Source organism: Montipora foliosa, chromosome 1, assembly GCF_036669935.1.
Source record: "Montipora foliosa isolate CH-2021 chromosome 1, ASM3666993v2, whole genome shotgun sequence".
NCBI classification, from domain to species: Eukaryota; Metazoa; Cnidaria; class Anthozoa; order Scleractinia; family Acroporidae; genus Montipora; species Montipora foliosa.
In genome coordinates, this window is record NC_090869.1 from 28541267 (window position 1) to 28568766 (window position 27500).

Below are 27500 nucleotides of genomic sequence, written 5' to 3' on the forward strand. Positions count from 1 at the left end.
AAATTGAACATCAGCGAACCGTCCTGCTGATATAGACCTTGTTCGTGCACTCACAGTTAACTGAAATTACCATGCGATGAAGCCTTATGCAGGGGAAATAACTTGCATGGATCTGAAACACCTCCATCCCATTCCACAAACTGATTCAAGCAAGCGGACCGATATTTCTCAGGCAATGCGAACCTTTCGGAAAATGCCTAGAGCCGTCATGCAATTGATTAAAGTCATTTTCATCGCCGGTGGTTTGCTTAAAGATTTCATCTTTTATGAACTATACTGAGCCCTACTTCAGTCCTTCTTTGGTTTTTTTATTATTGGTGTATTGCTGGAGCAGGGAGACTGCAAAGAGTTATCTATATTTCACTGTCAAGCTCGCAGTTTTATGTTTGGCTGTGTATTGGAGAAATTGAGCATCGCATTTACAGGAAATGTCAGAATGCAATTTGTGTCCTGCCCAAAATTAAAGAAGCTTATTTGATCTGGCTCATTTTTTTGCCTGTTATCTAAAGATATCAAGAAACTTCTCAAACGAGAGACAACTTGGAACAAGAGAATACAGTATTCATGATTTTGTGGCGGCAGATTGTCGTTTCACATTGATGGAATGCTAAATCCAAATCTTCATTTGTCCTGGGACATTAGCAAAATAGATTGGAGAGAGATTACAGATAGATAATCTCTCCTGGCATTTTAACTAACCATAATCGTGCATTTTATAACACCAGAGTTAGGGGCATGCATTGCCCTTTTAAAGCGCTATATAATTTGCTTCCCGGCAGGCAGATCGAAATAAGTAATGCTCTTTTCTATTGAGTCTCAAAACAAATACCAGGGTAATTACTTCGACCAATCACAGCAGGTGCAAACAGCGCCATCAATCCACATTCATAGCAATTCCGTATAACTTCTTCAAAGCGCGGGAAAAATCGCACGTTCAAGTCGCTATTGGTTTTATTTTTTTTTCTTTTCATTGGTTGATAAACTGGCGCGAGATTCTTAAACCAATCACTAAGCGCAGCAATTGCAATCGCGTAATTACTTTCGGCATTCATTTGAAAACTGCTTTAACAATTAGAAAACCCATGCCTGTTTTGCTTGTAATGACTCATCTTAACAAGGTATATTTCAGTGGGTTTCAGTGTCGATATCGACCTTACATGCAGTGTTTTTTTTTTCTTCCTCCGGGTACTCCGGTCTTCCTCCTAAGTCAAATTAAACTCCCAGCTAATTACCACAGGCTCGGAATCATTCCTGAACAGCAGAGCGGTTGTCAGAGCGCCTTACGTGCTTTTGGCAAGATTTCTTAGTGTTGCACCTTTCGTAATTCATTTCCTAATACGGCAACAAAGGATGTTACATTATTTGTCGTTGGGTGAAATTATATGTATTCCGATCAAAGAAACTTTGCAGTCCAATCTACCAGACGGAATAGAAAATTTGCATGATTACAGTGAAAGACTTAAGGCTCGAACCAGTTACAAGAAATTGACATTCTGTGAAGGCTACCTCAGTTGATTTAAGAGAATCGGACGTTTATGTCACCTGCAATCCTTTGCTCACCTTTGCTACGCGATTCTCCTCTGGTTTACTGTTAGAACTGATTCTGCATTCTTTTAAGGATTCTAATGTCGATTGTATCATTAGCAACCAAGATGGATGAAGTGTCTTTGATATCACATAACAGATGCCGGGAAGTTCAGCTGAACAGAACCGTTATCCAAAATTGGTCAGTTTACAATTTTAAACTACTTCCTGTGTGCCAATCGAAAACCAAGATGCGTAAATTGACTACACTGAAAACAGATTAAGACGGGCACGCTCCAGTGCAACAGACAATATTGACCTGCCCCTGGGTAGGGTATAACCTTGATTCCTTTGGCGTGGTTTTAATACAGGAAACAAAAAGCCAAGGGCACTATTATCCGTTCTTAATTAGTTATCAGAGGAAGTATCTAGAAGTTTGGCAAACTATCTAGTCGCCTGAATTATCAAGAGTTTTATACCAAGTCCGTATTTTCGATGAAGCCGTTCCAGATTAGACTACTCGAAGTTGCTTCAGACAAGTTACCTCGAAGCTATTTAGTGAAAGGGCTTTTTTAAATTTCCGCTAAATCAAGATATTTATAATCGACAAGTGATCATTTCTTTTATTCTGTTTCCCGGCGCTGGTGGCCGATCTGTGACGTAAGTTGGCATTAAGAGCTCATCTTTCCTACCAAGGTTGTTCGAGACTATTTTAAACGTATGGAATTCCACCATGCAAAAATAGGTTTGTTTTAATAAACGGTTTTAATAGCACTGATCCAGTAAAAATTAAAGACGCGCGACGTTTTTTCGATAGGAAAAATAAGGAACCAAAACTAAACTGAACTGTAAACAAAAGATAGTAATGTCATATTTTTATTGCAAAAGGGAGCTGAACACGACAGCAGCCCAGTATAGGGAACCGTACCAAGTAGATGACTCAAAGACTTCTTGCCTTTTGTTCTGAAAAGCCGAAGAAATGGCCAAATTCTTGAAAGGTAACCGACAGGTCAATTGGTTTATTTATGCCGTGTTTGCCTTATGACTTCAGTCAAATATGCATATCAGACGGACATCAATGGTTGTCAATTAACACCCGCATTTTTCGACTGGGCCGTTTGTTTGTAGTCGAAGTTTTTTTTCTTCTTTTGTTTAGACACTTCAGTTCTGAAAAGAGTGGGTTTCCGATTTCAGTTCCCACCTTAAAAAGCACGGACACAATGGCTATCGAATCTGAGGGTCATGTGCGTCATCTGTTTGAAAGCCAGTGAGAAGTACTTTCCTGAAGTGTTGCCGGGACAATCCCTAATCTGTAAATGAATGTATCAGTGCATAGCAATAAAACGTTATTGCGAGATTATGAAAACAGTTGTGAAAAGCATAGTGTTTTTTTCCTTGCTTTTACTTTCAGTTCACCATTAACCAGGTACTAAATGGAACTCTTCGAGCAGTGGTTGAGTCTGTAGCTGTCTATTTATGGATATTTTTTCATTGGTTGAATGTATGCTGAGTGAAATCAAAGATTGTGCTGAGTCGCCAACGTAGGCCACAAGAACTAATAAGCGTAGGAGTTGCATACGAATCATACTCTTTTAACTGAGGTATCGACTTTCTTTCCTTTCCTCGCTTTATTTTTGCCGAGAAAGGAATTGTTTTTCTTTCAAATTTTGACCCAAACAAGTTAAATTTGCTACGTCTCTTTTTTCGCCTAAGGAATGTTCTCACATGCATAACCTCTGCTTTTCGTTAGTTACTCTGTCTTAGCTTATCAAACTTTGACCTGAACCTAATAATCTAAATTACGGCAATAATATCTTACCGTGATTTTATACCTCAGACCAACCAGTAAGTTTTATGCAATCCTTTCAAAACTCGTATCGAATTTTGAGTCAAAACGTTTGAAGAGCGACGTATCTGGGAGGAAACTGATTAAAAAGCGCTGTCAGAAACTAATTAACACGCGTCTTTGAAGGTATTCCAGTATTTGAACAAAGTTAATCTTTGTCAGAGTGGGAAAAAGATTAATACATTATTTTTGCGCGCCACGCAATTAAAACACGTCAAATGTTCAAATCAGTTCCGTATTTTTAGGATAATGCGTCACTTTTAGGCTTAGAGTTGATATGATTCACTTATCTTGTGGTCTTCTTTAACAAGATTACGTTCCACAGAAAGAAGATTTTCAGCTTTGATCACTGTCGACTGTCGAAAGTTAGATTTGAACAAGAGATTGTTCAAGTCCCGGATGTTGTGAATATCATTAACCCATTCGGATTTGACAGTTTCCGGTGGTGATCAGAAAATAAACGAACGGTTTGTTAGCTTTTTCGAACACATTTAGTAACGTAAGTGAAAAACGTTGTGACCTTTCAATTTGTCAATCTTAGCATGCGGTTTTTAGGCAAAAACTCATTTGGAAACACACTACATATAAAGAAGTCCGCGATTTTGTGGCAATTGACGTGAGAGAGGAAGAGAGCCACACATTACCCGCGCTTGGGAGGGGTTGCACGTTTCCCACCCTAATTGTCAGGTAATTCAACTTCCTAACAAAAATTGACTTTTTCGAAGCTATAGTGCATGGTTTCGAGCTACCCTTTCCGTTTCTCCAAATACCAATGACGTCAATACCTGCTCATAGGTCTACAATGTTTATTTATTTTGATATAAGGTTCAAATCTTGGTATGTTTTTCACTAACTCGATAAAAAGGTATTAGCATGCGTACTGCGATTTGAATCTTAAGAAGCTTTCAGGACAGGTGATTGAGATAACATGAAAGTCAAACGAGTTTTTGAGCTGAATCCAAACAAACTTACTTAAAATAGAATGACCCTCCCTAATTGAGAAACTGACAAACATCGCAAAAACCTTTATGAATATTGTAGAATCAACAGCAGATAGAGATAGGGAAGGAGAGAATTTTATTTCTTCTACTGTAGCTGGCCAAGGGTCAATTGCACCGGTCTAGTGATGGCAACTCCACAACTGTAATTTAAGAGTTCTGTTTTCCAGAGTGAGTCCTGACCTGCGATTAGCTCGGCGTTCGCAGGCTGTCGATTGGCAGACTACGTTTTTATGACGTCGGACATTATGGCCAATTTTGAGCTGTTATTAGAAACTCCCAGCTCTGAAACTCGTCCAAAGGTCATATATACGGTCACAAACAATACGTGATCCTTTATGCAGGGACTTTGGGTGCAAACAAAGCTTTTCAGTATAATGAGAAAACAACTTGTGTTTTCCGAATGAATTAATCAACACCCCGCTAAGTTATAACAATATAAGCGATAAAAAAAAACAGGCAAGCCTTCTCAACCTAATAACTTGTTAAAGGAAGCAAACATCAACAGTCCTTTTTATAACCGAATGATCATCATCTGGCTTAACATTGTGTGGGTCCAAGCGGAGTTTTTCTGGCGTTTATTGGCGGACCAGATTCTCTTGAGTGTTACGGGGTAATTTAATAGAATGATCAACGAAATTGAAACCTGTATGAAAATATCAAGCAGTGAACATACGTCACAGAAACTGCTTTGAGACAACAGAGATTCACCACCGAAACAAAAGCTGTTTGCATATTAACCCTCTATTAACAGAGGTCATGTGGAACACACATGTGGAAAAGATCTTATAACAGTAAACGCAAGAACACCGACTTTTAAACATATTTTAAGCGTTGGGAAAAGTCATTTTAGAGTTAATTCAGCCTCCCTTACTTTTAATTAATGCTTGGTAACTTAAAAACTTGCACTAAACATTTCTCTTGAGAAGTGAAAAAAAAAAGGTGTATTCGCAAATAGTAGGGCATGTGTTGAGGTCTAATATATTTGCCGTTATTTCTTGCTAGTAAATGAGATATATGAAAGGATATCTGCAATCAATAATAATGATAATAATAAATCTTGTTGAAACCGACGAAACTTCCAGTCTTGCATAAGATTGTGTTTGGTTTACTGTCAAACTAATAGTGTGTAATTGCCATTACATAACTTATGTTTTTAAATCTGAGAAAAGGACGCAACAAGAGTTCCAGAACGCGAGGACTGGAGTGTGCATTCGAAGCTGACGACGCAGGTAGTGCAGGATGATGTTTCCACATTTTGTTAAATAAGAAAGGTTCTTCACGCGCAGAAATCAACGCTAACTAGTGATAATTCAGTGGGAACTTTGTTTCCCGTTATTTTTTGAAAGGGTTCTCGGCAGAAAAGAGGTAGATCTAAGAAGTAGCTCGACCGTGGCAGCGAATGGGCTTTTGAATACAGATAAGGCGAGCACTTACAAACAACTTTCGATTGCAGTTACAGCCACTGGACGAAGATGTACACGTACATGTTTTGTTTTTGCATGCATTAATTTTTTGATAGAATTTTACATTTAATCGTTCTTAGCATCTTGCTAACATGAGGTTAGACCGTTCGCTGTCACGGGTAACAGCACAGAGCCGCCGAGTGTGCAAGTTTAAACCTCCAAATCCCTGTACTTTTCGTGATGAGCAAAATTGTAACTGTTTGCGACATACAACACTGATTTCGCAATCGGCGACATAATCTTGCATTAGCACTGACATATACGAATAAGAAGTAAAGTTGTTTACATCGCAAACTTTAGTTTTGTTTACAATGCGAACTGAATTCGAGTGCACCCCATACAGTGGTTTTTGTGGCACGCGATTGCCTTTCATGGAAGTTGACTTGTTTTGCTCGCTGAGCTTAAATTAGAAACAAAATCGTTTGCTGACGTAGAAGTCTGTTTTGGCTTAACTCACTTCCTCGTACTGTTTTGATTATTAATTCAATTGAGAAGTAGTTTCCGCCTCCAATGTAAACTGATGTTTTTTAAGATGAAGCAACCCTCTCCCAAAAGCGACTTTCCGAGTGATAATAGCTCTATCAATCAAGGCGCTGTATGTGTTCGGAAACATTCGTGCCCGCAAATTTTCCGGAAATCGCCGGCGTTGCATGGCGCTGATTTCTAATTTTAAAGGTATCCAAGTACAAAATGCAATAAAACGACATACATACCTAGCCTTTCCCCGTTTATGCAATATTGGAGAGCTGACGTGGTTTTCTCCGTGCTGGAGGTCATTGATGACAGCATCTCTTCTTGTTCGTCCCATCCCGAGTCCAACGGGCCTTGTTAAACATGGCACTGGCTCAGAACCGCGTCTTTGATCCAATATTCTTGAGCTAATTTTCGGCGACAGTGGGCACACAGTGTTTCCTGTAGCAGGAGGTCGCACTGAAGGCTTGAATACCAGCCTTCTTAGACTTTTCGGAGAACCAGGCGCGCTTTTGGTGACAAGTCTTTCTTCGTCAGGAGACGGACTCAGTCGATCAGGTGACGGGATCAGTCGATTCACCATCGAAGAGGCGGGATTAGGATTTCCATTTGCTTGCACAATAGTTTGCTTTAGTCTTCTTATCGGGTCTGGGTCGTTTCTCCCGCTCTGTTTTACCAAATTTTGGCTCTCCAGCGGTGGAAGATGGTTGTTATTTTCATCCTCTTGACAAACGGTATTCATCTGGGGTGGGTAACATTTAGAACGCGCGCTCTTTGGCCTTACAACTCTCCTTCGAAGAAGAGGTTGATTCTGTGAAGCTAAATTCAGAGTTTGTGGTCTTGCTAACCTAGGAGAAATACTTGATGATTCATCCGAACTGTCTGATGAACAAGGGCTAGCTTCCCGCTCTTGCCTGTGTCTTTTACTAAACTGTGTCATACTGATCTCCGATGTAAGTCGCTGCTTGGGGGGCGTATTCTGTTGCCCTAATTTCATGTCTGTAGCAAAACTCAATCCGTCGTCACACTCAGTGACCACAAGTTCCTCAAAAATTGTATTTTTTATCTCTTCGATATTGCATTGGCAATCATTGCGTGTGTTTTCGAGGGTGGTGTTGGCGTTTTCCGTTTTCTTGTCCTCCGTAGAGTCATCTGAGCAGACTGAATCACAATCTTCTATTCCAGATTCCGTAGAAGTGCGCTTTTCTGCATCTCGTCTATCGCTATACATGTATTTATGAAGCAATCTTTCCGTATCGTGATAATTTAATCTACGCGCAATATCTATTGGAGTCTCTCTGTTCGTATCAAGTGCTGACAATACCTCTTTCGATGGTTCGATCAAATGCTTTGCCACAAAATCTACGCAGCTTACCTTCCCGCCAGCAGCCGCGGCATGAAATAAATTCCTACCCGCGTCTGTTACTGCGTACTGATCTATTTGAATGTCCAGTGCTTTAAGTCTCTGAAGCGCGTTTTCATGTCCGCGACAGCAAGCGATGAAATAACCGACAAACACTCTTTCCTCTCTGCTAATCTGTTGCATGGGAAGCTTAGCCCTTCTACAAACGTTATCGATTTCATTGTTCAAGGAGACGCAAATAAACTTGTTCCACCACACTGGCACTTGAAGTACAATTACTTGATTATTGAACGTTTGCCCCGAGTCTTTGAGAGGTGACCAGTCATTAAACTCTTTCTCAGTATTCTCCAACGCGCTAACTTTCTGTAAATTGCACGGAATGCCGAACTGCAGCTCGCAATCGACTTTTAAATCGCGAACTGTTACGTTTGCATCGGCAACTACAATCTTCTCTGTTGATCCATTGGGTAACTCGATTACTACGGCTGGTTTTGTAGCATCATTCGGTGCCGTTTTCACACCGAGGTTTGTCATCTTGTAGCACTGATTTGACAATATCTTTCACTGCTTTACTCTTCAAAAGGTATTGCTCAACCGTCAAAACTGTTCTGTGATCACAAAGGGACACCCAGAAAACTCTGAGAATCGCAGACTGACCGATAAGGGACAAGAGTCACCACTCACAGTTCTGCACTCCTTGGTAACATGCCTGATCTACTGCCCGCGATGTGAATCGACTCACCTTTGTATTGCTCACGAGTCACGTAACCACAAAGTGTGACGCTTTCCATAATTTGATCAATTTACCATTTCCGGTGGTTAGCCAATAAGCACCAGGTATTGCACAGAAACCTTTCTCCACGATAATCATATTATTTGAAAATCACCCCCTTCATCTTCTCTATCCTCGTTCGTATTGTCAGGGAATCAAGTCCGTTTATGCAATTTAATTTATCTCTCTGCTTCAAGCCGAAAAAAATTCTTATAAGGAAGGGTACAACGTTGAATTTGGATAGGGGTACTTAGTTCTCGAGTTATACATTGGGGATTAGGGATGTCCAAAAGACGTCAGATTTATTTCCTTTTTCTTGTTTTTATTGCAACCACCTCACTCATCAAATATCAAGAGGTTTGAATTTTAGTATCCTTCACACGAACAACAGTATTTACAGTGATCTCCTTAAACTAAACGTTATGGATCGATTTATACACGTAGTTTCGTTCTCCTGCTCTATTTTAGCACACTTCGGCGACTAAATTAATTTTCGTGTCTTTAGTTCAAAGTTTTTAATTTTTTTCTTGATCAATCTTATGTATGTTTTAAAAGATATTGTCTCTGCTCGCTGCCCGAACGCTTGAAAGCTCTCCTTGCATGTGAACTATGACAAAAGTCACTAATTGCTAAGTGTTCGTTTTAAAGCTGGATCTCTGAGCATTAGCATAGTATAAATGGGTTTCCTTCCCAATTAGTCACTAATCAAATACCTCTTGTGTTTAACTCAAATTTTCATTATCACCTTTTGTGTCTTGGGATCCCTCGTATTGACCTTTCAAGCAAAGAACTGAATGATTTATAAAAGTCCTTCACAACTTTAGGGTTTAGAGAACACTCTTTTGACGTCACTCATATCAGTATCTGTATTTAGGGAGACAAAGTGGATGATTAAAGGATTATCCTTTCCTTGGAATAACATCTATTTTGACTCCTGTCAAAGTTACTGAAAACGTGATCACTTGATGAACTCCTGACTTTGTGACAACAAAGAGCTTCGGTCCGTCTCGGTGAACTTCCATTTGAAAGGAGTTTTAACCCGAATGACTTTATTTACAATAACTTTTTTCTTGTAAAACTCATGAATTTTTCGAGCAGATCAATATATTAATGATGACTACTATTTTCTTTTAAGTGCTGAAGTTAGTGATGATCTCAACTATGCGGTTTCTGCTGAGAGTATAGCATTGTGCCTTTCGGTAACTGAAGTTCTTGGGGAAACGTGTTATGTCCGATATGTGTTGAACACATTTAAGGGGCAAGTACTTGCGCGTATTTGCCGAAGTTTTGGCGAGATCAGTGTAAACAAACCGCGAAACACCAATTGTTATTCTTCAATGCCAAAAAATATAAATAAGTAAAAACGATGCATAACTCAGTGGGGAAACTAAGAAGAAGGAACAAGGATACTCAAACACTGTAGCGACTGTGTTGATTATTTGTAGCTTGACTTGAAATGCACCCTACTATCAAGCTCATGCATCTGCGTTCTTGCACTTTAAGCTTGCGTTACAAGTGATCATGTTTTCCTATCAGGACTGTCATTAAAAATAAAGTCGCACAATTATCTTTGGAAAAGACCATTGGGATTATTGAGTCCAAAGCATAAAACTGTGCTCTATTTTTGAATCCTACAGGACAGACTTTTTCCAAGTAAAATATCAAATCCGCAGATCCAGTATTTACTTTAGCGTGATTTAGACTGTACGATTTAAGCTTACGGCGTTCACGTGTATCGTGCAAATCGGATCTAAGACACCCTTTCAGCAGACGTTCCCGAGTCATGCGCGTGCAGATGCTGCAAAGTTATCACGTACTGCTGCTAGTTGCATGCGAAAGTCGTAAGCCAAATATCGTAACGTGTAAATTGCCCCTTTCATATATTCTCTTCCTCAAAGTACATCCTGACCTTTTCAAGCAATAGCAAACAAAAGGACTGCTTTGGTCATCGTTCGAAATTTTTTGTTTCTCAAAGCATTCAATTACGTCATCAAGTGATTCAAGGCAGGGCGGTCACCGGCGGCGATTCCGGTGCGTTTGAAAAGAAGCCTACACGATGAAAGTAGGAAATTCTTTAACGTTTGCTTTTACGTGTTAAGAGATTAACACGTTTTCTCGCTTCTTGCAAAGCAAAGTGTTACTTGGGAACGGGATGCTTTGGAAAATGGAATAATGATGAGCTCCATTATTTCAGGTGTGCACCGATTAATTTACCACTGGAGAACTGTCGTGGTAGACTCTAGAAATTCAGTCAAAATGAAATCGTACGAAATCATAGGCAACAGAAAGAAAATTGTAAACGAGGTTAGGCTCCTGAAGGCTTCCTCACTGTATTCCTTATCATGACAGCTAAAGCATTCCTTCGACTAATACAGTACGCCCGGGACAGTACGTACCAAATGGCAGACGAAAAAATCCCAACGCTTTGATGTGCAAGCGCGAACTTCTAGCGAATGGACTAGAAGTGGCATCGGGGCTTTTTTTTAAAGTCAATGTGTTTCCTTTTGGTCATGTTAAGGGCATTTTCTCTTTCTGCGGGAATGTGGCTTCAAACACTCTGACAAAGAAAGATACTTATCGCCGAATGATTTCGCGCCTGGTGGACCACTTGTCAGCAGGACACTTTTCAGTTTAGAATGAAATTAAATCAATCCAAATCAAGTATTGGTTGTAAATGACTTTTGCTTCCAAGCACACTGCACTAAGTACTAAAAGGCCTTTGAGGATATTACTATTATTCTACACGAATGAAGGGAAATTCCAAGAATGACAGCTCTGAGAACAAAAAGTACTCTGTAGCAAGTGAGTTCACCAAGGAATCCCCACGGAATGTACTGATAAGTAGATATTGACGTTTATTCCTTATTCCTTGGAGGTCAAGTCTGTGTCCGCGTCATTTTCAGGGTCTTTCAGCAACTACTGCAGTAGGATAGGGCCGCAACTGATTGTAAAAGAAAAATTAAATTTTATCAACGCTAGAACTACCGTACAGGGAATCTTTTGTACGGTGGTCAATTTACATTATCAACTTTGTTGATAAAACCAAACTTTTGTGTACTACTACCCCACCGACGCAGCACCATAGTTTCTTTAGAAACTACCCCCTTAATTCTGAAATAATTCCATAGGCGCGCGTTGGATATGAGATGGTAAATAGCCAACGAGGCGCGTAGCGCCGAGTTGGCTATAACCAGTCTCCTATTCAACAAGCACGAATGGAATAATAGTTTTATTAAATTGCTTAAACTCCAAAAATTTGGAAGTACGAAATACGAGCGAAATAGCGAGCAAATCCGAGCGAAATCGAAAAAACGTGATGAGAACTGATGCGATGTTGTGTGATACCTCGTGGTCAGACAGACTCAGGTATGGCAAGCCGTTCGTAGCAAAATTTAATCTTATATATCTAAGATTAAATTTTGCTACAAACGGCTTGCCATACGCAGGCTCATCACAAAAACATTTCTTACCTTTTCGCGTACTTCTAAACTTCGGAATTGATCCAAACTTTACACAAATTTTTTTTTTTCCTTTTTGGCTTTATTCAAAGAGAAATTTTGCTTTCCGGCGAAAACATTTTTAGCTTAGCAACGCTTAACGCAATCATTTACCATATAAGGTCAAACCAAGGTATATTACGTTTTTGCTAACGTTGGCCGTGTAGCACTTATATTTGAACAGACTTAACTGATTAGAGTGTAATGCGAAGTGCTAGTTTTCTAGCCCATATGAACCATGTGAGCGTTAGCCCAACTGATGGAAATGGGCCCACTCAAGGGCCGAGAAAAACTCTGACCAGGGTGGTCAACCCTGAGATTGAGTGAGCCAATCAGAGCACGTGAAATGCATTATCCGAGGTTGAGAATTCAAAAACTATTCTTATAACTCAATCCACCTGTAATTCGTCTCTCACGTCAAAATGTAGAAATGAAACATTTAATTGTTCTTTTATTAAGATGAACTTTAAAATTGCTTTTCTTTTCGGCGGATAGTGTATTACTAGTATAATTCATTTCGTTGGCAGTGGGCGGACTAATATGTTTAGATCTTTCTTGTCTGCCTCTTCTATCGCTAAATGGCGTGTTTTTGGTTCAGAAATCTGAGATTCAAGGCGAAATTTTGATTTTATCTCAAACATCTATCTTTATAATGAACATTTGGAAAACTGGTGAGCCTCAAATGGAATTCGTGCATGTCGTAGAATATATGTGCTCTTCTTCTCCGTAACTGGGAATTGTCTTGTTACCTCTGTCATAACCACAATCCTATTAACATGTGAAGAAAAACCAGAACTAATTCAATTGTAACAGGCAACACCATGTTCCTTTAGCTGAAGTCCATACATGGCACTTACTACTGATATAGAAAAATGATGGGAACAAAGTGGCGAGGTCAACTTAAGACAAATCTTTGTTACATTTCGATGTTTTTTACTCTGGTAATTTTATCGGACTTACGAGAATCTTTAATTAATTCTCAAAATTCAATATTGTCTTCCTTCTTTTTAAACTTCAGAAAGGCATCTTAAAAGGTTCTAATTTTAGATTTAATACGCTTCCAGTTTGAAAAACTCCTAAAATAATCCATTTTGCCTGAATTGGCTTTAAAAATCCTGAACATCGCAGCCGGGTTCATGACTTAAGATTTTATTTGGCTAAAACCCCCGAAAACTGCTGGAAACTGTTAATCTATTGCTTCAAGTGCTGTTGACGGTGCTACCTTGTCCCTCGACAAGACCGCAGTGCGGCGGGATGTAAATGTCGGCCCCAGACCATATGTGCAGATTCCTTTCTTAGGGAAGCTTCGACCCTTAATAAGACGTATAGCATCAGCAGACATATGTTGTATGTATTCCATACATTTCGTACGTTCATTTTCGGTGGATAAACAAAAGATACAAGCTTTTGCGCATGTGCATTCACTGAATTCCTGCGTTTTTTAAGTCAGTGTAAGACTTCCAGGTCCGTGAAAAAGTGTATTTTTGTAATTTTAAGACCTAAAGGTTTTATAAGATGTCTAATGCCAAGCAAGCCCTATTTGCAACTGGCTGGATCTCTACGGGATCGTAGGATAGCGCCGGCGAGAGATTTGTGTCCAGAGTTCAACCATCAAACCCATTTCTTAGAGGAAGTAGCAATATAAGACCGAACGAATTCCACGTAGTTATGGGCATTTTTATTATATTTGTATATATTCCACAGTTGTTCTTATAACTCAATCCACCTATAATTCTCATTTCACTTCAAAATGTAGAAATGCAATAATTTATTATTCTTTTGTCAAGATTAAAAGGTTTTTTTCTCGGAGAGTATCCTAATATCCGGTTTAGATATTTCTTGCCTGTCAACTCTTCCAAAGGTTACCATCGCTAAATGGCGTGTTTTTCGCGTTGTTCTTCGTAACTGGGAATTGTCTTGATACCCGCCGTCATGAAAGTCGATCACCATCTTATTAACAAGTTAAGAAAAACCAGAGCTAATTCAACAATCATGTTACGTTTGCACTTTCCAAGCACTTAATTAACTCAAGTCCGTTCATGGCATAGCGCTCGAACCAACGCCGCAGTATTTTCGCCCCGCAGCTTCAGCCATCGTTCGCGTCCGTTTCAACGATTTTAGAGCAAGGAAGATTTCTCGCAGTCTATTTAGTTAGTTATTAATAAAGTTTTTTATTTTTAGTTAGAAAATATAAAGCGCTAATGATCAGTATATGAACCAAAGCTCGTACTCCCTGAAAGCTAAAAATTTTCTTCGTGACTTATTCAATGATCCCTCAATGACATCACTGATTTCCACCTACTCGCAAAGATTTATGGATCTTCGGTCACTTTTAAAATAATAGCAGCTTTAGTTAACATTCTCTTATTCAGTTGGCGGACCTTATTTAATTCTCTCGAAGTATGTTTAGAATCTTAAAATAAGCTCTTCGATATCAGTAGTTGGCATTAACCGGTGAGTACGCCATCAGACATCTCTGTTCCTTTTAAGCGATATTTAGGAGCTGCTTTCAAGACTTAAGGTTAATGGTATTAAGCTTGTCAGCTTTTGTTTCTTCCTGCCATTTTTCCTTGTTGGTAACCGTAAAATGATGGTTTTAATCCACGTATTTTAGTTCACGTGCTTCATATACTTGACAGAAACTAGATGGTTTTCCTTGCGAAACGCACTGATGACATCAAAGGACGGGGTTTTGTTCACGGTGTCAATTAACAAATGAATGAAACATGAAATCTTTCATGATGGAAAAATTCATATCTCATGCAGTTTTGGCTCTCTTTTGAGTGTCTAGTATTGTTTGAATATAGTATAACTTGCGGTCGCCAGAATATTTGGCGGCTATTGAATTGTTTCAACCAAATAAGCGAAAATTTTACGATATCCTGACCGTCAAGCTTGAAGAAACGGACAGGCTCGTTTCGCAGGAGTATTGGAACCAACCGCCGATTGTTTTCAGTGTGTTTTGTTATTCACTCTGTCCATTTCATTTGATTTTTGATTTTGACTTTTTAAAAAAAATTGTTTTTTAGAGATCAAGCCATTATGGTGTATTTCCGAGCTCTTTTGTTTTTAAAGCTGGTAGTCGTTGTGAAGGTATGTGACAACAAATTTTTCGTTTTCAACTTTCAAGGTGGGCTACACAGAAGAAATACCTTGCCAGTTTTAAACAGTGTAGAGTTGCTTTCAAAGTAGAAAATTACTCTTTTCAATGAAGCAATACGACTCGAGGACATTTACTTCAGTAAGCTAATTTATTCAAAGTGAATCCCTTTTCGTTGCGAGTGTGAATACGGGACCTGTACAGAATTGATTTTATACCTGCTGGTGTTTCATGGGTGAACTACGAGCCCGTGACTGGCTTGAAGGGGTCTCGTTGAACTTTCTATGCGCGTTCGCCTCCCAAAGCTTTGACTCCTGTTTGATAAGAATTGGTTCATGTAATCAAAGTACCAAGTGTTTTTAACGAGCTGTACGCCTTGCGGGATGCTTGTGATGTGACAGTGTAATAGGTGTGGACGGGGAGGTCATAAAAATCATCACAGATCTTTTTCTTTCCATCTTTAGCTCGTCCAAATACCAAGAGAACAGTGGCCAAGACTGGGTGACGTCGTGACCCCGGACATTCTTGATTCCATACAAGCATTCGATCTCCTCAACGAGCAAATCCACCTCGGGTTTTTTGTCAAGGGTGTGGCAGGACCTCCAGGGCCCCAGGGTCCAAAAGGTCCATTGGGAAGTCCCGGTCTCACGGGTTCACAAGGCATGCCAGGTTGGCAGGGTCCCCCAGGGAAATCCGGTCAGTCGGGACTAAAGGGATTTCCCGGTCCTCCGGGTCCTCCTGGACCACCGGGGTTAAAAGGCGGTGTGGGATTAGCAGGTTTGCCAGGACAAATTGGATTACCAGGCTCCCCAGGACAACTATTATGGCATATCACCACAAACATCAACACGCCTCGATACAGTATGCAAACGGTACGCTCAGGAAATTGTAGTTTGTGGTTTACGAATATGCAAAGGTTGGCCGTGTAGCACTTATATTTCAACAGAATTAACTATATTGGCCATGTAGCACAAAATCCGCCATGCTGGAGGGAAAGCTCATTATTATTCCGCCACTGGGACATTAAAACAAAGAGACCTGAACCAGTCAAGCTTGACTTGCCTATGTTTTAATGTCCCAGTGGAGGAATAATAATGAGCTTGCCCTCCAGCATCGCGGATTTTGTACCATGTGATCGTTAGTTGCAAAAGGCCTATTCCCACCCTGGTCAGAGTTTCTTTCTGTTCTTGAGTGGGCCATCCATTGGTAGGGCTAACGCTCACATGGTTTACATTGGTGGAAAACAGCACTTCACATCACTCCCTCATAGTTAATTATGTGGTCTACGAAGTCCGGTGCGTTTCCAGTAGAGTAAATGAACTTGTTTACGAGTTTCCACAAGCAGACTACTGAAATAGGGAAGACCGACTCCCTTTCCATTTTTACCCAATTCTAAAAGTCGAACAGTTTGAGTACCTTAAAAAATTACCCACTATGTCTATTGACACTCTCTGCGATATCATGATTAACTAAAATATAAATATTCGTTACCAATTTTTGTCCAATTGTTTTTGCACTAGGTACATCACTTGAATCTACATTATCCCAGAATTTATTTTCCGAAGGTTCTCTTGTGAAAAGACACCTATGGAACTTTTGCATAGTAAGGACTGAGTGGCCAGCCCGAATGGCGTTATTGAAGGCATGCCGTTTAAATTCCGTCGTGAACTTTAATTCTACTTTATAATTTTGAAACTGGTGTATAACTCAAATTTTCAAACATCTAAAAGATGGTATAATTGCCATTTTTAATAGATTTTTACCCTAAAAAGGTCACCTAGAATTTTCGGGAGCTTTTTTCTGGCTGAAATTTTCGAAAAGGTGTTTTGATCCCTATAATTTTCGGATCACTAGACTTTCAGCTAGGAAATCCGAAAAGATGAAAATTTTTTAGGGGACAAAAATATGCCTATATCTACCGTTTAAATCCTAAAATACGTTTAACAATGCTATGTTTAGTGTTTTTGAACTATATTCTCGTTGGGTGCCCCTGTTGTAAGGACTATCTTTTATGTAACAAAAAAGTGTCTGTTATATATATTTCTTAATACTTACACATGTAACTATATCTTATATTTTTATTACTTACTAGTTAATTATAGTTAGGTTTCCCCAATTAGTGTACACTGTACGCTACCGATTTTGACACAATGCACTTTTACTTACACTTTAATATAGTTATCTTTGCATTTGTCATAGAACGTGACAGTGGTTTGCGGTGGTAAGAGTGCGTTACTTCAGTGTAGCCCTGGCAAACGCGTGAAAGTCACGCAAGCCCGCTGGGGAGCTGACAGCTCTGTGGCATGCGCAAACGCAACCTATCCCGGTGCAGTCTTCTCGCCGCTGAGCTCTAACGCAGACTCAAGTCAAGTAACGGACCAACTAAGAAAGCGCTGCTCAAGACAGCAGAATTGTGAGGTGGAGGCAAACGGTAATTTTCTTGGTGAAGGTTCTGTGAATATCCCAAAGGACGCCAAATATCTCAAAGTTTGGCACGAGTGTATCCCCGATGTCGCCGGCGTAATCTTCCCATCACGAAGAACTAAAAGATATCTGAAAATGAGTAAGGTATATTTTCCCTTCTCACAACATGCCAAGCTCCTTCAGCCACAGAGGGCAGTTTATGGAAGTGACGCCTTTGTAGGCAATTCCAGCAGAAAGGACAGTCTTCAGAGCTTCTTCGAGGACAAAAGCAACGAGCAAATTTCATCGAAAGAAAATGAATTAATCGGAAATGCTAAAAGAGAGGAAGACTTATCGGATAACGGAAACTTCGCAAGGATGTTAAAGAACTTTTCAGTGCCTCCTGTTCTTAATAAATGATGACGAGGCAACTTTACCAACTTTGATATTAAGATTATTAATGAACATACCTTTTATTTTTTTCTCAATGCGCAAGCGAGCGGAATCCTGCGAATCTGCAATCTGATTGGCTCTGGGAGCAGGCGGAATTTTTCTATCTTGCCCGCCAACCCGGGTGCAATCCTGACCCTGATTGAGCGACCTTGTGCGAATGACCTTAAAAATTAATTTCCATTTTTTGACACCGAATCCGTTTACATACAGAAGTAAGCGTTTCAAGACAGACATTTATTAGACAAGAGGCGTGGAAATAGAATTCAAAGACCTCGGTCACAGGTTTTCGCCATACGGACATTCCAGCTGGATATAACATATGAATCTCATTCAGAAATAATTTGAATCTATCATATAGCAAAGGGCGTTGTGTTTCTTGTTTCCTTTAATACTTTCTTCGTGCTTTCTTGTTGCCGATATTAATTTGAAACTATTTTTATACTTTTTGATTTCAATTCCTGTTGCCTTTTACCCTGGGATGTTTCGTCTTTCCCTTTGTTCCATAAGTCGCCTGTGTTTCCTTGTTTCAAAACTCCTGAAAGTCCATCGGCGTTGATTCTTCTAATGGGAATCCTTTTTCCGATAGGCTTTCGACTACTGTACTATCTTGGCTGTCAGCACGAAAAACATTTCACTCTTATATTTTAAAAAGTGGACAATAACGAGACAGAGAAGCTGTCATAAAGACACGTAATAACATGAAGACAACAACAAAGACTAATATAATTACTGTGAATGACGAGAAAATATTAAAAATTAAATTAGTTGCATTGTACATGATGATAATCTGCTGCAGATTTAGTCGCTCTATGTGCAATTCCATTTATTTTTAACGAGACAAAAGCCAGGAAAATCTTGGCGGTGACACATCATTCCTTAGTGAGAACGAAAGAGAATGTAATATGGTGTGATATTAATAGAAGGCTCTTGGCCACCTCGTATGTTTATCCAAACCTGTATTTTCAAATTGAATTCAGCTGAGTATCTGAATGGAAAATATGGAATCGCGTGCATAACGTTCGAAAGTGAAAGTTTGGAGATATATTATTATTATTATTCAATGAAATCATGGTTAAATTTCAAGCACTAAGAAGTGCATAATTGTCGCAAGACCAAAATTACTGCTGGCTTGTCACTCGAGACCTTTTGAATTTCCCAACCGATTCGACGTATGAGGTTAGCAAGCTCTTTCGCACACTTCTAAAAGAACTTTCTCCTGTTAGTGTTGTCTGCGGATTAATAAGCGAATGATACAGGAAAGGCCTCATAATATCCATTCCAAAGGAACAGACTGAACAGAAACTTCGGTGTTGGTAGGATATAGAGATCAGTGATGTACAATGGTTTCAGACATCAAAATTCCAAATCATATAGGATAACTGCTGCTTTGACCTAGGCTGTTATGCTCTGTTTCACGATTGCTCGTAACTTGGAAGTGAATTTGGGAAATAACAAAACTACCAATAAAAAAGTTCTTCTATTTAAGCGTTTATAATTACTTCGACTGACTTGTCAAATGTTCTGACTCAGAAACACAACATCTTTTGTTCCTAACAATGGCGTTGGCTTGAGGTAAGTGATTGGAAAGGATTCTAGTTCTGGGTGTTTGTTAACACACCACCGTTGTTTGGATGCCATGTCAGAGTGCCCGAGACTATCAATACAAATTAAAATGATATTCCTCGAGGTGTCCTTAAATTCGTCGAATGCTCAGAAAAACGTGTGGCAGCTCATCGCGAGAATTAAGGGACCGATTACATGAGCCGGACCTGCCCGGTCAGCGGGGTTGGTCGGGTTTGCCGGGATGAGTTTTAGCGCGTTAAAGCGGGACTCCAGGGCTCCAAGGCCAAAACATCGGGGCTCCAGGGCTCCATAGCAGCTATTTTAAGGCTCCGGGCTCCACTGTTGACTAGTAGACTGTACTCTAAACACCGGAGAAATGATCGGGCTCCGGGCTCCACAGCCTATAAATCCAGGGCTCCAGGGACGCAACCCCCCCCCCCCCACCCCCTCCCTTTGGGACCCTGTGCTTGTGATGAGCCAGCCCGGCTTGGAATAAATTTAGATTATGTCATGTGAAAAAAGATAATAACAAGAAGAAAAAGTGAAGTCTCGCTAAATTGTTAAAATTCACCATTCTACAATTTAAGGAAGCCTTATGGTTTCCTATCTTATTTATCCTTTATTTAAACATAAAAAACGACTATTCCGTGGGCCATTTTGCTCTAAAGTGAGTAATGTGGTTAGAAATCGCTGGCAGTGGCAGTAATGTGGTTAGAAATCGCGGGCTGTTCCGATGAACGCGATGAACCGGGCCAGCCCGCGAAGGCTTGGTACTAGTACTCAGGCCTTAGCCGAATTTGATTGGCGGGAAAATTTTGTAAACATGGCCGCTTGCTCGCAAGTTTTGAGGAGAAATAACCACATTTCGAGAGAATGAAAGGCAAACATGATTGGATCAAGTATGTATAATATATTTATGCAAGTGTAGGTGATGTGTTTACAGACGAAACCGAAACTTTGGGCAATAGTAATACTATTCAGGGAATAAATATAGGAGATTTAGATGGCATGTTTTTAACCTGGATTTCCGGCCGTGTCAAGAGTTAGAGCTTTGATATACATGTATAGGGAAAGAATGCAGATGAACACAAGTAAGCGCTTGCGTAGGCGCTGCTTTCGTTCGCACTATTCTGCTCCTTATTTATCATATGTGTGCTGGTCAGCGCAATTATTTTTCATGTATTACGGGCTTTATAGGTCAACTTAGGGGCCTGTATTCTGTTTCGTATGGTGCACTCTCCTGTTCTATAGGTCAGGGGTGTATGACAACTGGAGACTGCGGACCGCAGACTGCCGGTGCATGACAACCGCAGACTGCCTACAAATAGCGGTGATAAACAGTATTTAAGTCTGAGCACCCATTTTAAAATGGTTAGCTTTCAATAACTGTGATTTAGAGTTAGTCTGCAGTCTGCAAGTGTCAGACACCTCTGTTCTATTCAATAGCCCTTTTCACGGTTAGTTTTTCTCATTTGCCTTGCAATATAGACAATATAATCTAGCATGTATGTGAGGCAGTTTCGGGCTATTCTGTAGTTTTGACCCAAAATTGCCTTGCATCCACGTTAGATTATGTTAGATTGAAGCATGTTTACGTGATATTGCAACATGAATGTCCCTGAATAAACTTAAACTTAATGGTGACAAGACAGAGCATTTGGTCATTGGATTGTGGCAGCGTCCAGTCTTTCAGCTCCTCTCTTTCACAGCGGTTGATGGGTCATCAGCTGTAAAACCCTCTCAGTTTGCCAGCAACATAGGTGTAATTTTTGACAATAAACTGAACATGGATCGTCAAGTTACTGCCATCTGTAAATCAGCCTCTTTTCACATTTGTAATATCTCTCGTATCAGGACGTTTTTGTCAGCTGAAAACACCAAAATGTTAGTGTATGCTTTCCTAATGTGTAGATTGGACAACTGTAACTCTCTCTTATACGGACTTCCAAAACACTTAATTCATGGACTTCAGTTAGTTCAGAACTGTGCAGCGCGTCTGATCCTATGTGGTGCTAAACATGAACCTATAACTCCTTTACTGAGAGAACTACACTGGCTTCCCGTGGAGCAGAGGATTGTTTTTTAAATCTTACTGTTAACTTTTAAAGCTTCAAATAATTTAAGTCCTAGCTATATTCGTGATCCGTTACAAGCCATCTAGGAGTTTACGATCTTCAACCATGAACTTGTTGGTGACACCGAGATCAAGGTTAAAATTTTATGGTGATCGTGCTTTTTCGGTTTGTGCTCCTAAACTTTGGAATAATCTTCCAGAAAATGTAAAATGTAGTCCAAATCTTACATCTTTTAAAAGCAGTCTTAAAACTCATCTTTTTAAGCGCTATTTTAATTTGTAGTTTAATTTGCTTTTGTATTTGAATTTATAATTTACTAAGTTACTGCTTCTAACATTTTATTGTAAAGCTCCTTAGAGCTCTAGAATAGGGCGCTATAGAAATGTTTTATTATTATTATTATTATTATTAATGTAAATGAGAAAAACTAACTGTGAAAAGGGCTATTGCCACGTAGTTGTGCACCTGTGCAAGGGGCTCCAGGCCATGTAACTGGAGTTTGATGTTTGCTCACCATTCTTCCAAATTATTTGATTCTCCTATATACCATAAATTCAGCAAGAAACAAGAACTTTGTACCGGGTTTGTGACCTGTTTCTAACCGCGCACTGGTGGCTCAGTTGGTTGAGCACCGGGCTGTCACGCAGGAGGTCGTGAGTTCAACTTCAGCCGGACCAACACTCAGGGTCTTTAAATAACTGAGTAGAAAGTGCTGCCTTTGTAATTACATCTGCAAATGGTTAGATTCTCTAGTCTTCTCGGATAAGGACGATAAGCAGGAGGTCCCGTCTCACAACCCTTCAATGTTCATAATCCTGTGGGACGTAAAAGAACCCGCACACTTCACCAATTATTCAAGATGAAAAAACCTAAGAGGTTGAGAAGTTTTAGAATTGTAACTACCGTAAAGACTTGTGTTTAAGCTGCACCTTTTCGCTTAAGTTTTGGGCCAAAAATTGTGGATGTGGCTTACACAAGACCATTGCTTTCAGAGGGCTTAAACTGGCTTGTAGAGGTCACAAATTGAACGGAAAACCTTCAGTAACTAAAGATTAAACATATTGAAACTTAACTTGACCTATCACGGATCACTGGTCCCAATAATTTAAAACAGATGTTAAACTTTTACACCCGTGACTCTGGCATTTTGGACTGCTTTTTTACGAACGGGGCTAGTTTATTTGAGCTTGCAAGGCTTCCCAAGATCGTGGCCTCAGATCATTATGTTATCCTAGCAAACCCCAGCTTGCCTAAAAAGAATACCGACTCAACTCGTAAGATCAAGTTGAGTGGATGACAACAATGAGCTGGGATTTGCTATATGCTGCTCCTTCATGCTCCGAGAAACTCCGCCCTCAGGCTGTAGATTTTACATTAGTATACCTTAATTATTTTTAATAGTTTTGTAAATGATACCGCTTGATAATTCAGTTTATACATAGTTCTAACTAAGAGTGGATTAAACGATAAATAATTATATATATTTATAAGGTAATTCCTTAGTATTGCATTGCGCATCCCTACTGCGCACGACTTTCGCGTAATTAGCGCGTGCAAAACGTACAAGATTTCCATCAAACTAAGCCCGATAGCGAAATAAATGCTCCTTTTCTCTCAAACGAGCACGGTGACCCCCGATTTTTTTTCCAGGTATTTGCTAAGAACAATCTAATAAAGAACATATTTGAAGAAGAAAAAAACTTTGATAGTAGAACATGAATTTTTTTGGAAAATAGTTCAGTACTGGGTGTATTTTGGCCAAGGCGAGGACTTCAAGCAACCACGGAACTGTCCCAAAGAGTGCACTATTCACACAACCAGGCAATCAAAAGTGGCGTAAATGAAGCAATACTGCTTATGTGAATAAAAGAAGCTTTATTTTCAAAATAAAATTTTGTATCTTTCAAGTAACCAAGACTTAATTCTGTATGAAGGCGATTCAAATTTTTAACGCGTAACCAGTAAAAATACCCCATTTTAAGAGCCTGCTGAGGCGTAAACAAGCACGGTGACCCCATTTTTTTATTGCATTTTTTTAATGTTCATATCATGAATGTTAATTATGCCAAGTTTCCAAAAAAGTTTGGTAGTAGAACAATTTCAAGGGAATTACCTTAAGTGACTGTTAGGCGATTGTTGACCGCATTTCAATAATCCGAGATTACTGTTTACTAGTATGACAGCAAGGCTACTGCCTAAGAAAATTTTAAAGGGGCCCTCAGAGCTAAACGCTGTGAACTTAGGAGCCCAACATATGAAGTGAAAGGTGTTGCGGTGAAAAATTAAGGTGCCCAGAGCTATTCTTTGGGAGCCCCAGGCTACTGGGCTCCTGTTAGGCAACAGCCTTGGACAGGTACTTCTTTTTGTTTCCAACAAACTGAAACTGTGAATCTGCCACTAGAGGTTGCTGATTCTTTGTAGCTTTAGCATTAGGGACCTTGCTCTTAAGTCTCCTCAGCTCTTCAACATCCGTATTTTGTTGGTTAAGGAGTTATTCTGCTCAGTCCGGAGGGTCTGGAAGGTATTGAGAATGTAATGGACAACATGAACAGAAAGAACTACTCGACAATTTGCCACGATTAGGTGAATGCCTCCATCTCGAAACATCCCTACTACAGGACGGTTAAATTTGATTTCAGGTCAAAGTAATTTTGACCTAGGTTGATTTGTAATTCTCTTTGTGTCTGGTAGTCATTATCATAAATAGACACAAAGAAATTACAAATCAACCTACATGTAGGTTAAATCATTTTGACCTGAAATTAAATTTAACCTGTGACATACCTTTTTTGAGATTTTAACCAATGATCAGGGCTCTCATAATAATTGTAAAATTGAAGCCTTTGGACAGCACAAGAGCTTTTCCAAAAACTATCCTTTGCCATCAGAAAAAAAATGCAGGTCGGCAAAGGTGGATGGCAAAAACAAACTGAGCGGCCAACAAACCATGTGACCTGAAGGGTTCCCCCCCCCAACACACTGGACCCCATTCTCCCAGCTGTGTGTGATAAAAACATTTTCTGCTGTATTCGTTCCTCAGCCGTCAGAAAACCCCACTTAAAACTGTTTCCATATTGAGAAGGTCCTTGGTCCTAGCTGGGACCAGAGCATGGCAATCAAAGTTCTGAAGTACATTGTAGAAACAACAAGGATCGGTAAGAGAAAGGGTCAGTTGACAGAGGGAAGCCTAATAACAGCTTATTGTACGATGCCCTCTCCCCTATGCACTCACCTTATCCTTTTGATTAAAATATACCAGTAACAGCCACTTTCAAGTGATTTGTAAGCTTTTACCACCAACAAAAATACTCCTCCTGCTTGTGGAATAATGAAATAATTTTATTGATCAAAATGAAGCAGTGCTATCAGTCCTGTTTCCCATTGTGCACAGAGAGGCAACGACCAGAAATACATCTTTCATGGAGTCTAAGTCGAGCTGTGATCTAGCATTAAAATGATAAAAATTTCATATTAATTAATTTTGCAGATAACATGAAGGAGCTTTCAGTTCTCAAACGGGAGCTAAAATGCTGGGAAAGTATGTTTGAACGCACACATGGCCGTAAGCCCAATAAGGTAAGACGTACATGTAACCCCATCAGCCTTTTCCTTCAGCCTTGCTTAAAATATTGTTTATGTTATAATGCTGTGCTTTCAATTATTTTCTGAAGGATGATATCAATAGTGGACCTGAAGAAATAAAAGGTATTTTATTTTTTTTCTCTGTCGTCAACAAAATTCCAGTCTCCTGCATTTTTATATAGTTGTTTTCCAGCATTTTTCTGAGGTTACTTTTAAACCCAATAATAAGAATTCTTGTTCATCATTTTATTTTATTTGAAGAATCTTATTGCAAGTACAGAGAATTAAAAGAATCAGTTGCCAGGGTGGAAAAAGAAAAGTGCATTCAGGTACTTTGTTGCAAGATGTACAGTCTATTTGTTTTCTTTGCCTTATTTAGTCTTTGGTGGACATCAGTGTTTTCGTTTGAGGCTGGAGGGCAGACGTTTCGACTGGTCGTTTCCCATTCCATGTCGGGTACTTTGATGCCAATATTTGAGGGGGTTGTTATTTTTTATAATTTTTTAAATTACCTTTAAAAGATAATTTGAGTGAACTCTAGCCTTGCCTGGGAAACTAATATTAATTTTGGGTTCTAGAAACACTGGAAATAGCATTTCTGGGAGCATGCCCCCAGGCCGTCATAGGTAGCTAGTCAGCTGTAGCTCGCACCTTCGGCGGCTCCCCTATTGATGAGTAAAATCATTTGGCGTTAGACTGCTACTACTACTACAGATGAGGGTATTAGCCAACAACAACTCGATTAGACAGTCGGGTAGAATCTATAGGTGTCACTCTTAAGAGGGTGAAAGAGCCCACTCACCATTCACAAATATTAGGGCATGCAATACTCCCACTGTGGTGGTCTGGCCTAATGTGCTAATACCTAGTAGAGGAAAATTAGTCCTATTGTATTCTAAGTTGCACCTCGATACAAAACCTGTTTGAATTCAAATTCACTACTCAGGATTAGTGTACTGGATGGATGGTCTACATCTATGACATCAATGCACTTCTGTGGTCATTGTCTGTAACCTACACTTTTGGAGCAGCTTGTCTGATGACAAGGGACTTTGTTAACTTACTGACTATTAGTCATTTTTATAACATGTCTTCACCAATTCTAGGAAGACAATGACCGAGTTTTTGGCAAGAACTTAAATAAGAAAAAGCCGGAGGAAAAAGCTTCTTCACTTCCTTTTCGCAAAAAGGATTGGGCAGGTATTACACCAGTTAAGTTGTGTCATGGACAAAGACCAAGGAAAGCATTCCCAGAGGCAGAAAAAGAAAGTTCTGTTGAGGTTAGTTAAATTATTAATGTAACTGAAAATGTTATAGTTTCCTTATTTAAAAGTGATTTTAATGCTGCGATAAACTTCAGGTTTATTCTACTGTAGTTGGGACAAGTATAAATAAAAGTGATTTTATAGATTAACTTACTTAACACTGAGGTGGTATCATATCAATCTTTGGGTCCAATGTAGTGCAATGAGTATACTGTACATAATAGTTTTGGTGGTGCAATGAAAATATTTTGTTGGAAGGCAGGGACGTGGAGTTTCCATTATATGATGCTAACTTCAAAATTAGGGCTGGTTTAGTGGTCATCACATCAAAGTTCTGTGCTTCCCACCTCTTCTATGGTAACTGGGTCGAGTGTCAGTAGATCTCAACCAGCTTCTCTGGGTTCTCAGACGTTCCTCATCAAAATCAACTTCCAGCTAGCTTGGGGATGTGCCTGGCCTGGATCTCTAACCCATTCAATATTGTTTTGCCCTCCCCTTTGGACTCAAAACACCTCGCCAATGTCTTCTGTGGTATTGATTATCAAAATGGTATGGAGTTTGGGCATGTTGACTTTGTAAAGTATAAGATTGCCCCACTAAAACCAGACATAATTATCTGTAAGAGAACTGCATGGCTGATGTTCATATACTGCAGGAAGAATGTCACCCCTCAACCTTAACTCAAGTTAACTAATGAAATCCACCTGGATACTCATTTTTACATCTGAAATCTAGCAGAGAGGTTGTTTTGCTGTTTTTTTTTTTTTCATTTCAGAATGTAGTTAATGAGAATATGCCATACGGAAATGAGGCAAAAGACCAGATGATGACTATGCGAGACAACTTTCAGGAAGTTAAAGTTATTGACACTTCAGAGTATGCTTTAACAACTTCTGCCAAGAAAATAATTGGGTAAATTTAAAAATAACACTACTGATTTCTTAAACATGCTTTCCTAAAATGCATATACAGTACAGCAGATTCCTTTGCTTTTGAAATTATTTTAATAAGTCCAAGTTACATAATACTGTATGTAAGACCAGGTTAGTCTTTGATAACAGGAGAACGTCAGCAGCCATACAATGCATCCAGCCCATTTAATGAGAAGGTTTGTTTGTTACT

General features: G+C 39.5%; 3 protein-coding genes across 6 annotated transcripts in view; 2 read left to right on the forward strand and 1 right to left on the reverse strand.

The window, feature by feature from the left end:
- LOC137996045 (uncharacterized protein DDB_G0284459-like) overlaps nucleotides 1-8391 on the reverse strand; it is a 10290-nt gene extending 1899 nt beyond the window's left edge. The window contains exon 1 of the mRNA XM_068841487.1: nucleotides 6548-8391. Within this exon, the coding sequence (XP_068697588.1) occupies nucleotides 6548-8202 (1655 nt within the window). The 5' untranslated portion in view covers nucleotides 8203-8391. The remainder of the gene's footprint in view (nucleotides 1-6547) is intronic.
- Nucleotides 3348-19264, forward strand: LOC137996055 (uncharacterized). 3 transcript variants are annotated; one of them, XM_068841499.1, is made up of 4 exons: nucleotides 3348-5600; nucleotides 14967-15030; nucleotides 15502-15909; nucleotides 17237-19263. In XM_068841499.1, the coding sequence occupies exons 2-4, from the start codon at nucleotides 14980-14982 to the stop codon at nucleotides 17858-17860; spliced, it is 1083 nt and encodes a 360-aa protein (XP_068697600.1). In that variant the 5' UTR covers nucleotides 3348-5600; nucleotides 14967-14979; the 3' UTR covers nucleotides 17861-19263. The 3 variants fall into 3 exon arrangements, with proteins under 3 accessions (XP_068697600.1, XP_068697597.1, XP_068697603.1); XM_068841496.1 differs by lacking the exon at nucleotides 3348-5600 and adding an exon at nucleotides 14272-14391; XM_068841502.1 differs by lacking the exon at nucleotides 3348-5600 and adding an exon at nucleotides 14724-14892 and having other exon boundaries at nucleotides 17237-19264.
- A 1002-nt stretch (nucleotides 19265-20266) lies between these two features.
- LOC137976755 (ATP-dependent DNA helicase Q4-like) overlaps nucleotides 20267-27500 on the forward strand; it is a 25460-nt gene continuing 18226 nt past the window's right edge. The window contains exons 1-7 of one of the 2 annotated variants that reach the window (XM_068824104.1): nucleotides 20283-20355; nucleotides 24572-24686; nucleotides 25019-25107; nucleotides 25203-25236; nucleotides 25375-25442; nucleotides 26220-26393; nucleotides 27154-27290. In XM_068824104.1, coding sequence (XP_068680205.1) covers nucleotides 24641-24686; nucleotides 25019-25107; nucleotides 25203-25236; nucleotides 25375-25442; nucleotides 26220-26393; nucleotides 27154-27290 — 548 coding nt within the window. In that variant the 5' untranslated portion in view covers nucleotides 20283-20355; nucleotides 24572-24640. Of the gene's footprint in view, nucleotides 20356-24571; nucleotides 24687-25018; nucleotides 25108-25202; nucleotides 25237-25374; nucleotides 25443-26219; nucleotides 26394-27153; nucleotides 27291-27500 lie in introns of both variants that reach the window. The other variant, XM_068824108.1, reaches the window with a different exon arrangement.

Excerpts from the sequence above, each read along its gene's own strand:
- LOC137996055 (XM_068841499.1), top strand. The coding sequence starts at position 14,980 with ATGGTGTATTTCCGAGCTCTTTTGTTTTTAAAGCTGGTAGTCGTTGTG. Across the intron at positions 15,031-15,501 it reads AGCTGGTAGTCGTTGTGAAG|CTCGTCCAAATACCAAGAGA; the intron begins GTATGTGACAAC and ends TTCCATCTTTAG. Across the intron at positions 15,910-17,236 it reads CTCGATACAGTATGCAAACG|AACGTGACAGTGGTTTGCGG; the intron begins GTACGCTCAGGA and ends CATTTGTCATAG.